Source organism: Drosophila subpulchrella, chromosome 2L (genome assembly GCF_014743375.2).
Source record: "Drosophila subpulchrella strain 33 F10 #4 breed RU33 chromosome 2L, RU_Dsub_v1.1 Primary Assembly, whole genome shotgun sequence".
NCBI lineage: Eukaryota > Metazoa > Arthropoda > Insecta > Diptera > Drosophilidae > Drosophila > Drosophila subpulchrella.
In genome coordinates, this window is record NC_050610.1 from 4396912 (window position 1) to 4410604 (window position 13693).

The 13693-nt window shown below is 41.7% G+C and overlaps 3 protein-coding genes across 6 annotated transcripts in view; 1 reads left to right on the forward strand and 2 right to left on the reverse strand.

Annotated features, from left to right (window-relative positions):
- Positions 1-10199, forward strand: part of LOC119548614 (homeobox protein 5) — a 63635-nt gene extending 53436 nt beyond the window's left edge. For all 4 annotated transcript variants that reach the window (XM_037855981.1, XM_037855983.1, XM_037855980.1 and 1 more), the window contains exon 7: positions 8827-10199. In XM_037855981.1, the coding sequence (XP_037711909.1) occupies positions 8827-9279 (453 nt within the window). In that variant the 3' untranslated portion in view covers positions 9280-10199. The remainder of the gene's footprint in view (positions 1-8826) is intronic.
- On the reverse strand, positions 4250-5868 carry LOC119548615. Its single transcript, XM_037855985.1, has 2 exons — positions 4629-5868; positions 4250-4562 (listed from the first exon to the last, which is right to left on the reverse strand). The coding sequence occupies exons 1-2, from the start codon at positions 5861-5863 to the stop codon at positions 4250-4252; spliced, it is 1548 nt and encodes a 515-aa protein (XP_037711913.1). The 5' UTR covers positions 5864-5868.
- LOC119548618 (accessory gland protein Acp32CD) lies at positions 6644-7594 on the reverse strand. The gene is made up of 2 exons (XM_037855987.1): positions 6796-7594; positions 6644-6727 (listed from the first exon to the last, which is right to left on the reverse strand). The coding sequence occupies exon 1, from the start codon at positions 7587-7589 to the stop codon at positions 6816-6818; it is 774 nt and encodes a 257-aa protein (XP_037711915.1). The 5' UTR covers positions 7590-7594; the 3' UTR covers positions 6644-6727; positions 6796-6815.
- Positions 10200-13693: the final 3494 nt, after the last annotated feature.

Here is a 13693-nt window from a genome sequence, read left to right on the forward strand (position 1 = left end):
ATGCCCCAAAAGATTAGACTTACAATACCCCCACTCCGTTCCTTCTCTTATCCATGTATTTATCAGCAATTTGCACAACTCGCCCACTGTCCCAGTCGCGTCGTCTTGTTCCCGCCAGCGGCAGTAGCTGTGAAATAAAAATAAAACTTATTTATTACAGCTGTCTAAGTCGAGAGCCAGAGCCCGACTTCATTACTCGGCCCCAGGGCGAGTGTTCAATAATTTATTAAATTATTTAAATAATAAGAGGGCAATTTTGAATCGCTGTTGTTGAAACAGAACGATGATTGATATAGAATACAGTTCTCTTTGATCGAAGATGGATAGTTAGTGAGCAAATCAATCAGAGGCCGGCCTAGAATGGCAATTTCCAACACTTTCGGTGGAAAGTGCAGCGAGAGTTCAGCTACTACTGCCCTTCGCCAATCTCCGATGACCAGGTATCCGGCAAGACAGATAGCTAGTAGCTAGTCGAGGCTGTTCTGCTCTACATGCCAATCAAATGCTACCTCAGATTGCAGATCCAGATGCCAGAATACAGATTCCAGAATACAATCTAAAGGCCGGGCCACCTAGTAGTCGTCGCTCCAAGAGGCAGAGAAAAAGAGAGCCTCGAATGCGTAACAAGATCAAACCGCAGCCACCGCATTTGGGAGCTTGGAGCTTGGAACTGGGATCTTGGAGCCGGGGAACCGGGGAACTCGGAGCTGGGACAGCCAAACAGTTGGACGGCAGAGGATGTTTGGCATTAAGCGTAATTGTTGGGTTGCTGGGCTGAATAAAAAAAAAGAAATATCATTAAATACTCGGTACCAAAATCAAAGCCAAAGACACAAGTGAAGTGTAGCCGCGGTGGCGAAGCCAACAAGTCAACTTTTCGATACCCCTTTGAGCTGGCAAGATTTTGGGTATGTCCTAAATCGGGGATCGGTTAAAAATTGTGGAAACCTATTTCTTTTAGATTTTAAAATATATAAAATATTCCCAAATTTGTAGGTACGCTGCTAGTTGAGTTATTAGAATAAAATTAAAAACTGAATTGAGTTTAAGCTCAAGGGCCTTATATCAGGCTTTATAAAATGTATATGATAATTCTTTAAGTTGTCTAATCACCCACATTGGGAGATAAGTGATCCTAAATGTTAATAGAACTATTATCTTAGGTGGTGCTTGAAGTATTATAATATTAAATTATATAAAAAGGTAAACAAATGTTTTAATCCAATTTGAGATCTTAAAACTCTTATTCCTCTAATTTAATTTAGAGTAAAATATTCAAGATATACTATTCCCATTGGGTAACTTCAAGTCTAGCACACCTTTCTGCAGTGTCACTTTTTTGTTTTAGGTGGGCAGCCACCGATACGAGCGAACCGAGCCAAAGGTTGCTGATGGGCAACTGGAACTGGGTACTTGCCACTGCCGGCAATCAGGTCGCCGTCTCTGGCTCAGTCTTGGCCAGCTCTTTCGGTTCGCTTTTGCTCTTGGCCCGGCCGGGACGTGGCCAGACATGAAGAATTACAATGAGTAGGTAGTTGGGCGCAATTGACGGTGGCTCAGCCTCAGCCTCAGTTTCAGCCTCAGCCGCAGTCCCAGCTCCAAAGCTAAAGCCAAAGAAACAACAGCTTCAACCTCTGCAAGTTGGCAGCAGGTCGGCCCACGTTCTGCGATCAGCGCTCCACTCAACTGGCGGCTGGGCGAGCTCCCGGGCATAGGTAGCACAAAAAGCTGTTCAATTTAGAATTCAAATTGTTGTCTTCGCTTCTTGTCTTCCCCTCGTGCCTTGTACCTTATAGCTTATACCCATACCCCATCCCTCATCCCGGGCGATCTTTCTCCGGCGGCCCCACCACTTTGGTGGCTGGTTGTTTGGCTGGCTTTAGGGTTAAGCAGGTCAAAATCCGTACAACTAAATTGAGCCCCAGAAATACAATTGGGCTGGAGTAGAGAGAGATAGAGGGAGGGGGGAGAGGCCCCTTTCAACCCGGTAGAATTCATTTTTCGTTGCACAGTCGGCTCTTCAAATTAAAATGTATTTGACGGGAAAGGGTGGGGAGGATCGTCCACTCTGGGTGACCAGAAGCAGCCAGAAGCACTTTTGTAGCTGCTTATTAGTGTGATGTGTCTTTTGGGCAAAAAGATTGGGGTTTGTATTCGAGTTTTTGGGGTCCCAAACAGGGTTTACCTTTGGTCGAGCTGAAGTGAGAAGAAGAAGGCCGCGGATGAGGACCTGGCACGTTTCACATTTGACGCGCCATACGCTGACCCTGCTATTAATTTATTTTGCAAAAAAATTCCAGAGTCGGAGATTATCCCCAGATGCTCGTCCATTCAATTTGGATCCATTTATATGCATATTAGAGATGGGTGCGTGACTGGAATACAGTTTTAAAAGAGAATTTTAATTATTTAAAAGTACCTACCTTTATTGTCTCTGACCCCCTCATAAATCTTAACAATCCCCAAATTCACAGCAATTTTTATCATCATAGGATTCCGATAGTCTTGCCCTAACCCTTCTTGTATTGGATATCTCTTCTTATCCATCTGTAAGTTTTGACGAAAACAAGAACCAATTTTAAGTGCCTATTTTATGATTGAAACCCACTTGAGTTCTATGTAAATATTGCGCAACAAAATAACTTTATTGGGCTTAAACTTTATAGCTCTATTAAAGCAGGAAATGCTGAGGCTAAGCTGAAGCCGTATAAAGCAAGAAAATATTTACGAGTTCTTTGGCTTAACCCGGGCTCGGGTTCGGAATCAAAAAGAAGCGAACTTTTGACGAATCTTTCGGTTACGTATGCAAATTGATCTTGAACATTCATTGATATTTAACCATCTGTCCATGGTCAAGTCAGGTCACCACGTTTCTGTCTTGCCGAGACAGAAATCCCAGTCGGGCAAAAAAAACTTGAACTATAAAGTTTAATTAGATTGATTTCGATTTGGGATTGGGCTTGTGTTTGGGTTTGGGTGGAGCTCTAAGATCCGTATCTCACGTGTCTGCCGTTGGAACGCATTTATTTCATGTCGAATTTTTGCAAATTCCTTGAATTATGTATATATTCAATCAAATAGAGTGTGCCTTTTGTGTTTGTTCAAGAAATATGAGCTGTGAAAGTCATCAAAACCCCGAAAATTTCAAACGACAATCTGTTTGCATTTCTTTAATATTAACGTCAGATGTTCTAGTGAAAATATCAAACTAAATTAGGTCTTCTAACGCTAACAAAGTCTTTTGTTTGATGCAGCCAAATGATTTGCATATTTCCATATTTTCCACACATTTTCCTCCTGGCCTGTGTTGTCTTAAATTGCCTTCAACTGAACAGAGAGACCCGAGACCTGGAGTCCAATTACATTGCGTGTATGGATCTCCAGATGGCCTCGGCCCCGGTCTTTTCCTCTTTTTTTTGTTGCCTTTGGAATAGGAGTTCAAAGTCAAGAGCCGAGCCTGAGAGACCCACAATTCAAATCTGTTTTTGGCCCGTATTGTTATGGCCAGGTTGTGCTCTTTTTCTTGCTGGCTGGCCATTTCCTGGGCTCTAGTTAATGCCAACTTGTTGTTGCTATTGTTGGCTCTGTCAATTATTGGCACAGAATTTAGAATGCACTTGGCTGACCATAACCATAACCACAGAGCCACCCAAATCAAAGCCTCTGCCCCTCACAGTACCCCTCTATATTTTTTTTCGTTCTGCGTTGTCCGAGTAAAATTATGACAGAGCCTAAGAGCTGGCCATAGGAGTAAAAGCCACCAATTTCCGGTTAGAACTTGGTCTTTGCTTAGTTTTTAGCTCGTTTAGATTTTCTCTTTACCTTTCGACCGTCGCATTGTGGGAAAGGGATAAAGATAGTTATTTAAACCTTATCTAATCGAAGAATTTGAGAACAATAAAAAAGTTAATTGTCCACAACTTATAATTAGATTACTAGAATAGAATTACTAGAATAAAATAAAGAATAAAGGCTGTTAGAATAATAAATTTAAAATAAATATTCCAGAAAAACCATCATATCATACTGTAGGAATAGTAATATTTACCTTTAAGTTGTAAATGCATTTACAACATTGTTTTAAAATGAAAAAACAAAAATCAAACACAACCTCTATTCGTATTTATTAGCTTAAACTAATGAGTGATTTAGTATTTAAACGCTATTCAGCTTAAATTATTCTCTCTCTTGAGTAATGGAGAAGTCCCAGCCCAAGTATGTGACCCTAAATCTAGACCCCCTTTTAATGCTACCTCATGCGGTAGCGCCTTGCCTCCTCCATTCTCAACCGATCGATGGTCTCGAAGATCCTCGCCCGACGCACCAGCTCCTTGTTGACAGCCACTTTGTTTCGTTCCCACTCTATTTTTTGGTTATTCTTATAAAGCGTCGAACTTCTGGCAGTATTATTCAGTACCTTCGTATTTAAGCTGGTGTTCCAGGGTCGTCGCGTGGATATGGGCTTGTTGTAGAAGGCTGTGTGGTTTACCGTAAATACGCTGGGCTTGATAAATATTGCCACATAGCCGGGCATTGAGATGTTCCGATCCTTGGGAAAGACACTGGAAAAAAAAGAGAAATGCTGTTCGGACTCTAAGTAATCACAAAGAAAGGAATCGTATGCTTACCAGAAAAATCCCTGGTACATTTGTTGAACCACGTGATGACCCCACCAGCTGCCGAGGACCTGTAAAGGGCACGATCGATTCCGCCCCGCGTAGGAACTCATCACCTTGCCCACGGACACGAAAAGCAATTCCGTGGTGTTAGCCTCCACCAACTCGGCCTTGCGCATCATGAACAGATCATTGAAGGCCGAGATGACCACGTCGTCGTAGAGATTATAAACCAGTTTGTTGTCCTTGTCCTGCCCGAGGATCAGCATGGCAGTGCGCATGGAGTTCATGATGTGGGCCAGGGCCAGGAAGTTGATGTTAATGTCCTTGTAGTCCGGAGTTACGTAGCCGAAGTACCAGTGGCGCAGGTGTATGCGCACTGGGAGCTCTATGCGCGTCATCAGTAGCCAAGGACCGCCCCAGCTGTTTTTGAAGTCGCACAATACCTTGGTGGGCAAGCCTCGATCTCGTTCGAGTCTAATGCCGAACACCTCGTGCAGATCCATGTCCTCGCGACACGTGGCCTCTGGATAATCAAAGAATTCGGGGGGATGTGGTGTTACAATCTCCCCCCAAGTCCTTGATGGACTGGTAGGTCGGGTGGGACCGCTATCCGGTCGCTCCTGTTGATCTGTGGAGGACGTACTGACAGTTGATTCGAATTCCGATAAGTCTGTGATGAGTGCCCCTGGGTCTTCTGTGATTTCTTCAGGGGGTTGAGGGGGCGATAGGTCTTCCGTTTTCTCTTTATCACTTGAAGTGACCTTATTCAGCTCCGTGGTAATTTCAGTGGGCACTTCTGGAGTTTCATTTGTTGACCCCTTTGTTTTTCTCTTTGAAGTCGTAGGCTTTATCCTTGCGGTTGTGGACCAAATTAACTTCTCATCCGAATCGCTAGAGTCCATGTTTTCTTCAGCTGGTTTTGAGTTATGATGAGTGTCCCGCGAATGGTCTTCTGAACTCAACTCCAGAGTTTCCTCATTCTTGTATTTTTTGCGGCTTGGCCTTTGCTTGGACTCCCTTGAGTGCTCCAACGAACTGACCTCCAGAGTTTCTTGCTCACGTGGACGCTCTTCCGAGCTGACCCTTATATTACCACCCTCCATTTGAGGATTTGAAGAGCCGTTGAATCCAAGTTGAGGCGCACTTATTCTAGAGGGCCCATAGTTGTTGAAAATAAAGCTCATGTAGTACGTCTGGCCCAGGACAATCCATGGAAGAGTTGTCCACAGGCAGAATATCAGCATAGCTACGCCCTTCAGCTTCACCGGAACCAGAGTGGAGGTCCGTATATGGTAGCTGGGTTCCCTATATACCCTCGCTATATTGGCTTGCGACCAATCTAATTAAGTATTTCCAATTGAGTATGATTTTAGAGGTGGTGGAAATCAATTTCCCTAAGATTCGATGTGCTTATAGAGGTGCAGCCTCTAATTGATGATACAGCTCACGTTTAAAACAGAAATTGAAGAAGGTTTCCACTTATAATATCAAAACAACTCTCAAAGTAAATTTCGATTTTTAAAATAAAATCATAAGTAAAATATATATAATTGGGCTTAATTTAAATTCAATTAAAAACACGATAAATTGGGTTAAAGTAGTATTCTAAAGCGGAAATAAAAATGAACAAATGAATAAAGTAACAAGAATCAATAAATTAAATAACATATTTAACTATATATTTAAATTTGAGTAGATCATTCTTTCAGAAGTTAAATAAAAGTCATGCTCTTACGATCAGAGATGTCTTTCCCCTAGGGTCTTGAACTTCTGACCAATATAACAAAACATTTAAAAGCGAATCTAAAGGTTTTAAAAATGAAGTAAAAAAATATTTTTATTTGCTCGAACTTTTGTAATAGATTTTATTTAAAAAGTATTTAAACAGAAGGAAATTTATTTAAGAGCTTTAATTGTTTTTTAACTGCTTTCTTCCTTTAGTCTTCTTACAACTTGTTCTGCCTTTAGTATAGTTTTTTATTTTTATCCACCCTTTAACCCTTAACCCATTAAGTAAAACATTATTAGTGTTTAAATTTTATTGTCATTTTAATGATAAAATCAATTGAAGTGGCTGCGTCTTCCCAAAGTCCCTCGAGCGAATCTTACTGTCGGAGAAAAGGAACAAAGAAATGGTTAGACTAGATAGGGGTGGCCCACGTCCAGGATCTCTTACACTCAGATCTCCCGGTGGTGTTACATTTCCTCGTAGTCATCCTGCTTGGCATCTAGAGCTCCAGTTTCCGGCGCATCGGCCACGGTGCCAGTGGCGAGGGGAGCCCGTTCGTTGGCGTCCTGGGCCGCGTCCTGGGACTTCTCCTGGCTGCTTTCGCGAGCCTTGCTGTCCCGCTGGTTAGAGCCCGCATTGCTGCCGGAGTGTCCGTGGCTCTCGCTGCTCTCGTATATGGATCGCACGTACCGCCCGCCGAAACTGTCGTCGATGCTGATCTCGTAGCTACTGTGGTGGCTGTGATCGTTGCGCTTGTCCCCACCGTTGCGCTCGTTCTCCTCCACCTTCGTGCGCCGATCCTTGGCGTCCTTGCTGTCGCTATCGTCGTTGTCATCATCCTTTCCGGTGTCGGCTTCATGGCTCCCGCTCTTGGAATCTTCTTTCGAATGACTTTCAGATGCATCAGTTGTTGTATGTTTCTCATCCCCACTGGAGTCATCGCCAGAGTGATGAGGTTCAGAGGTATGGGCTTCACCCGAGGCATGTTTATCGCCAGGGGCATCCGTCGAACCGCTGCCATCCGCATCGGTCGATCCTTCATGGGATCCTCCGCCAGCGGCACCACCACCAGCGGCAGCCCCTCCGGCTCCGGCTCCGGCTCCGCCCTCTGCGTCCGGATTATTATTGTTGAAGGCAAAGTTCATGTAGTACTTCTGGCCCAGTGCGCCGTGCTCCGGCAGATGGCCGAGGGCCAGCAGGACCAGGTAGCCAGTGAGTAGCCGTATCCGCATCCGCCACATCGCTGCAACGCTGAGCTGCCCGGGCTGGCCGACCCTCCCTTATATATAGAGATGACCGCCGCCGCCCGGAATCGAATCGATTTGACTGCCTCCATGGCTCTTCTCTCGCCCATAAAAAGGGGCAGCCCGATAAAGGCGTGTCCAAAGCGGGGCCACAGCAAATGCAACAGCAAAAAAAAAAGGGGGATTTGCTGGGGAGCAGAAAACAGTGGCAGTTGTTAGTCCAAGTTGCAGCGGTGCAGCAGCAACATCAGCAGCAGCAACATCAGCAGCTGCCGCGGAAACAGGTTGGCCCCCGTTGAAGAGAGCTACGTGGAATTCAATCAGGGCCAATCTATAATAGAAATCTCATGTGGCGCGAGCTTCGTTTTGCCCAAAGGGGAGTTTGTGGCAGCATCAGCGGCAGCAGCAGGGGGCGTGGCAGTGGAGATCAGCTCGAAGGATGAGGAGGAGGAGGAGGAGGAGCAGGGAAATGGGGTGCCCACTCTCTGCCCACTTTCAATCGATCGTGCGTTGCAAATATGAAAATGCTACTGCACCGGCAGTGGCAGCCAAGTCAGGCAGCTTTGGCTAAAATCGTTTTTCATTAACAATTTTAAAAGCCGCGCATTAATCACAAGTACACGGACACACACACACAGAACAGAATGCTGAATAAAGAAAAATACAGGATGCCCTGCGCCTACGAGTTCTGGATGGTGGCACGGGCACGGTGGGCCAAGAGAATGAAAAATGCTCACACATAAAAATGGGTAGATAGGTTTATCAATCAAACAGCGCCATAGAGCGTGTTGGTATTTGGTACTCATTTATTTCTGATAAATAAGATCATATTAAGGGGTTTTCATAATTTGACTGAAATTAAAAAATATAAACGATACATCGGTAGTATGAAAATGTGCTACAAGGAATTAAAAAAAAAAATTTTACGATAAATAAACAAGTCCTATTCGCCACCTTAAGTATAATCAATATTTATATTAATACTTGAAATTTATTAACGTTCTGCAAATATTTTTAAGAGAAATGTATAGGTACAATAATGTATTATTTTTAAACATACATAAGTGGGCGAAACTGGTTATTTAAATTTAAATTTAAAAACAACATGATTATATTTTTAATCATTTATTTTCACACTACAAAGCACTGTGCAAGTGGTCACGGTGGCCATAAATCCACAGACTCTTTCAAAGACACCCCACTAATTCTCTCTTTGGCTCTCTTCTCATTGCAGTCGTTTCGTGATCAGTCCATCGATGGCACTGGCCTACCGCTCTTAACCGAAGACCACTTGGTCAACTCGCTGGGCATGAAGCTGGGGCCGGCTCTCAAGCTGCGCTCCATATTGGCGAAGAAATTGGGCGGGCCGTGCCCGTGTGTTGCATGCGTTGCGCAGGCGCAACAAATGCTGGCACTGCAAACGGGTGGGGCAGCACCAGGAGCAGCAGCAACACCAGCAGCAGCGGCAGCAGCAGCAGCAGCGGCAACAGCAGCAGGAGCAGCCGCAACTAGTTGCAGCATCAAATCGGAGATCTTTAATGGCGGCAGCAACGGCAGCAGCAGCAGCAGCAACAGCAACAGCAATCAGGGCAGCGATATTGCCGGTCCACCAGCAACATCCAGTTCGCCCAACAGCAACATGTTGCTGCCAGTGTTGCCGTGCAGCGGACTGCACGACGCCAGCTAGTTATCAGCGGACCCCATAAATATTTATGCTAAATGAATTGCATTTCAACTGCAAACTTGCTGTACCAAATGAGCTTTCAAAAAACAAAAATATCACACACACACAAACACACAAGCAAATCGGATTGGAGACAATACCTATTGTATAAATTAAACAATAATTATGTAATTTAATGGCTAGCTAAAGTTGTAAACTTTAAGTGACAACAACAATAATCGCAAAGTCTTCCATTTGCACATACACAAATCATATTTGTATAACATTAATCAATTTATTAGTCAATTTAATGAGAGAGTTTTCGTTTACGTACTTAAGTGCAAAGCGCAATTTGCATTGATTTTATTTATTTCTATGACTTTTTTCGTTTTTAACTGCTAGTCAGTAAATATATATTTAATAGAATTCCGCGAAATGTGAAGCAAACTTAAAAATTCAATTTTATTGTTTTGCAAATCGAAGTAAAAGGCTATTTATTTTTATATATCCTACGATACGGCAGAATTGTTGAACCCCCAATGCTTTGTTCAGATTTTATTAATTTATGTTTACATTTTCCGCGGCCATTGCACAAAGGAATTCAAAATTCAACTTTAAGAACTATGCATCCTTTTAAGAGCTCCAAGACTTGAAACACACACACACCATACACAAATGAAAACAACAAGAAACAAGCAAATAGAAAACGTATTTTTTAGCTCCATTGTACATATTGTTTATTTAATTAGTTGTAAGACATTTAGAGAGACACAAAAACATTTTCTAACACCTAGGCGGTATGCAATGAACTTAAAGAAGCAGAAGCATATTTCTACGAAATAGGAATGAAAATGAACTTGATTTATTATATACATTTAATGAACTATAGCTATTTTTCACAAGCTGAAGCAAATAAATTATACCAGTTATCATACAAACAAAAACTAGTCTCGCTGAATCGGCAGTGGCAGTGGGAAGTGGCAAGTGGCAAGTGGCAAGAGGCAAGAGGCAAGTTGCATATTGCAACTGCCTTGGCGTCGGGAACGGATTTCTGGGGCGTTATGGGCACGCGGCTGACCTCCGGACCGCTCGATGCGTCGCGGGTCAAGCGGAACCGTTGCGCCAAAAGGCAACCAAGGATGGCTGCAAAACAATTAAAAGCACGCAGCGCACCTCCAGCGTCTAATTACAAATTGGAGTCATTGAATTTATTAAAATCGGCCGCGTAAATTGTGCAGCAATGCACTTGAGACACGCGAGCTGATATTGTGGGCCATCGGCGCTTCTTGGCTCTCATTACTCGGTCATAACTCACTGCGCCCGTCCGGTTCAAGTATCCCTAGCCTCTAAAAAGCCCATAAAGTCCATAAAGCCCAGTCGCTCGACCCGCTCTGCTTTTCCTCAGAAACATAATTGCTTCACTTCTGTGCAGCCAACTCCTTTAATTCAGATCCGACAGGTTGGCTGGTATAATACCTGTTGCAGGTAAGTGATTCCGCACTTCTGTTTACGAGAATATAATTAACATCAGGTCTAACCTATCGCCTCTTCATGGCTACTTAAATATACCAACATACATATGTAGGTGTCTATAAACATATTCCTTAAGGTTAAGATAGGCAAAATAAGTTTTCGAAATTGTACTGTTGAATGTGCTCATTTATACAAAGCTTTACATTTAAAAGTAATTACGGTTTTAGGTTTGAATTCTCCAAACATTTTTTGAAGCAAAGAAAATCAATCATCAAAGCTGAGATGTTACTTTAATCAAGAGGACAGTACAAATTCTTATATGATTTAGTTTTAAGCTGATAAACGTTTTCAAAATAGTACTGTTGAATATGCTCACTTATACAAAAATAAACGAATAGCACTGGGCGTATATGGTTTTCCATTTAAAAGTATCTTACTTTAATTACGGTTTTAAGTTTAGATATTCCACATATGGGCAAATCCGGAAAATGGTCAACCAGGCCCAAAACAAGAAAATCTTCAAAATCATCGAATTTTTTGCGTATTTTCACCATATTTTCTTAACACAGTGGAACCAAAGCATATTTCATTTGATTTTTTGAAGAAATTTCCCCGAAAGCTGAAAAAATTCACTTTTTTTCATTTTAAGCTACTTTTAAAGGCATTTTTATGATTAATTATTTCGCAAGGAAAACATATGATTTGTTTGAACTTTTTCTACCAAATCTCTTTATTGCAATCTAATAAGAAGATAAAAATCCAAGGGGGGCAAAAAAGGATCAATTAACTGTTAATAAATCAACATGGAAAAATCGTACGTTCGCGACCCGTACGTTCGCGACCGGTACTTAATTCAATAAAATAAAAACAAATGGAGATATTTCCTTGGGAACAGACTCGAATGAAAGCTACATGAATCCATTTTAAAAGTAAAGTTATTTCTTTAGAATATTCCGTCCCAATTCGCAGATATTTGCATTTTACTAGATTAAGCCAAAGTCGACTTCCATTTTGTGTACGTTCGCGACCGCATGTTTTTTGCCAATATTATGAAAGTGATAGCTCAATAAATCCCATCATTTACACTAAGCTAAAAGCTAACAAAATTCTTTAAAAAGGAAAAAAAAAATTCTGAAAAGATTTTTTTTCTATTTTTTATTTGCACTAATTGCGTACGAACGTACGTTCGCGACCCCTGGAAATGCCCATATGTTATCTGATGCATGGAAAACCAACGATCATTGTTTCAGATGTTACTTTAATTAACGGGACAGTACAAATTTTTAAATGATTTAGTTCCAAACTAAGAAACGTTTTTAGGGAATATTTTGTATGAATTTTGGCGGTATCTACATATACTTCCAATTTTTAGTAAGTAATTTTAATGCCTTAAAGAAAATATTTCTTATTCCTATCACAAGTGTTTACCACTACTAACAACCTTAACCCTTAATAAATAAACCTTAACCACCACTAGCTGTGTTTGGAACTATGTATGTCTATAATTTCATTATAAAATTATTTTTTCCAACATCAATTAAGATGCAACATTTTCTTGTTAGCGCATATAATATGGAGCATATAAACATATTTGTTTACCCCTTTCGACCCCTTCTTTTTCCTATTGGATCATTTTTAATATTTTGTTTGGTATTAATTGATTACGATTTTTACGAAAAAGCTGAAGATGCCAAGCCCACTTGTTTGGGTGTTTGCAAAGGTGCCTTTAGGCAACGTAATTTTTTATACACATACAAGCAGTTTTTGTAAGCCCACCTCTAATTTTATCATCTAACTTAGATTAATTGTTGGTTGGTCCACTAACTTGTAAATAACTTTGCAAAGGGATCCTGAGCGTGAGGGCGTTCTGTCTCGATAGCGTGGCGTGCGGGAGCATCTCAGACTCCTAGATCTACAATGATGTGAAAAATTAAAAAATTAATTATCTTTTCAAAAGTTAAAATCTGGCTTGAGTCTTGGCTGACAGAGATTTTTTGGCACGTGGAAATGTAGCAAACGTGTAGAAGCGAAGTGTAGAATATGATTACATAATGCAAGCAAAAGTAGGCAATGAATTTGGGTGCTCATCCAATAAGATAGCCGGCGAAGCTTGCGTCGCCAGAGGATCAGCGGTCCTCCAAAAGCCACCCTTCAGTTCTGACATGTCAGGCTCCAGTTTTTTTTTTCCTTTTGTGCCTAATATCTCGGCGGAAAAATTTTTGTGGAGCAGCGACATGTGAATGCCATAATATTTTAGGACCGTTATTGTATTCAATAAAAAACGAATAATGTTTTATACGCGCCAAAAGCGAAGATAAAACAAAAGGAAACAAGTAAAGGGATGAGAAGAAGACTTGGTAATCACTCGTGATTTTAATTGTTCCTTTCACTGTCACTTGTCACTTGTCACTTATGAAATTCAGAATATTTCCAATATTACATACATTTCAGTACCCAAATAAATGTTTGCCACGCCCACTCTAACGCGCATAACGCTTAAATCTGTCTACCGTCCACATAACCATATCGCGAATAGGTGGCGCATATCAATCTTGCTTTGCTGCTTGCGTATCTCCAGTTCCCTTTAGTCCCTTAAGCTGAGTAACGGGTATCTGATAGTCGAGATACCCGGCTATATCGTTCTTCCTTGTTTTGTAATACAATACCGCTTCTAAAATATTAGGGCATTCTCATGTCGCTGCTCCTCCAAAAATGTTTACGCTGAGATGTTAGTCGCTAGCTGAACATAAGGGAGGGACGCAAAAAAAACATAACGGAACGGTCGAAATTTGCGAGCGCAGAGTCCAGGCAGATTATAAGACAAAGAGAGGAAAATCTCCGAATATCTGTCTCTCTTTGTTGCCCGACCGCTTTTGTCGGCAGTCTTCTTCACCCAGTTACGGTGACCTTGAAATACCGTATCAATAGAGGCTAATCTTTCCGGCGCCCTGATGACAATATAAAA

Excerpts from the sequence above, each read along its gene's own strand:
- LOC119548615 (XM_037855985.1), bottom strand. The coding sequence starts at position 5,863 with ATGCTGATATTCTGCCTGTGGACAACTCTTCCATGGATTGTCCTGGGC. Across the intron at positions 4,563-4,628 it reads ATGTACCAGGGATTTTTCTG|TGTCTTTCCCAAGGATCGGA; the intron begins GTAAGCATACGA and ends TTTTTTTTCCAG.
- LOC119548618 (XM_037855987.1), bottom strand. The coding sequence starts at position 7,589 with ATGTGGCGGATGCGGATACGGCTACTCACTGGCTACCTGGTCCTGCTG.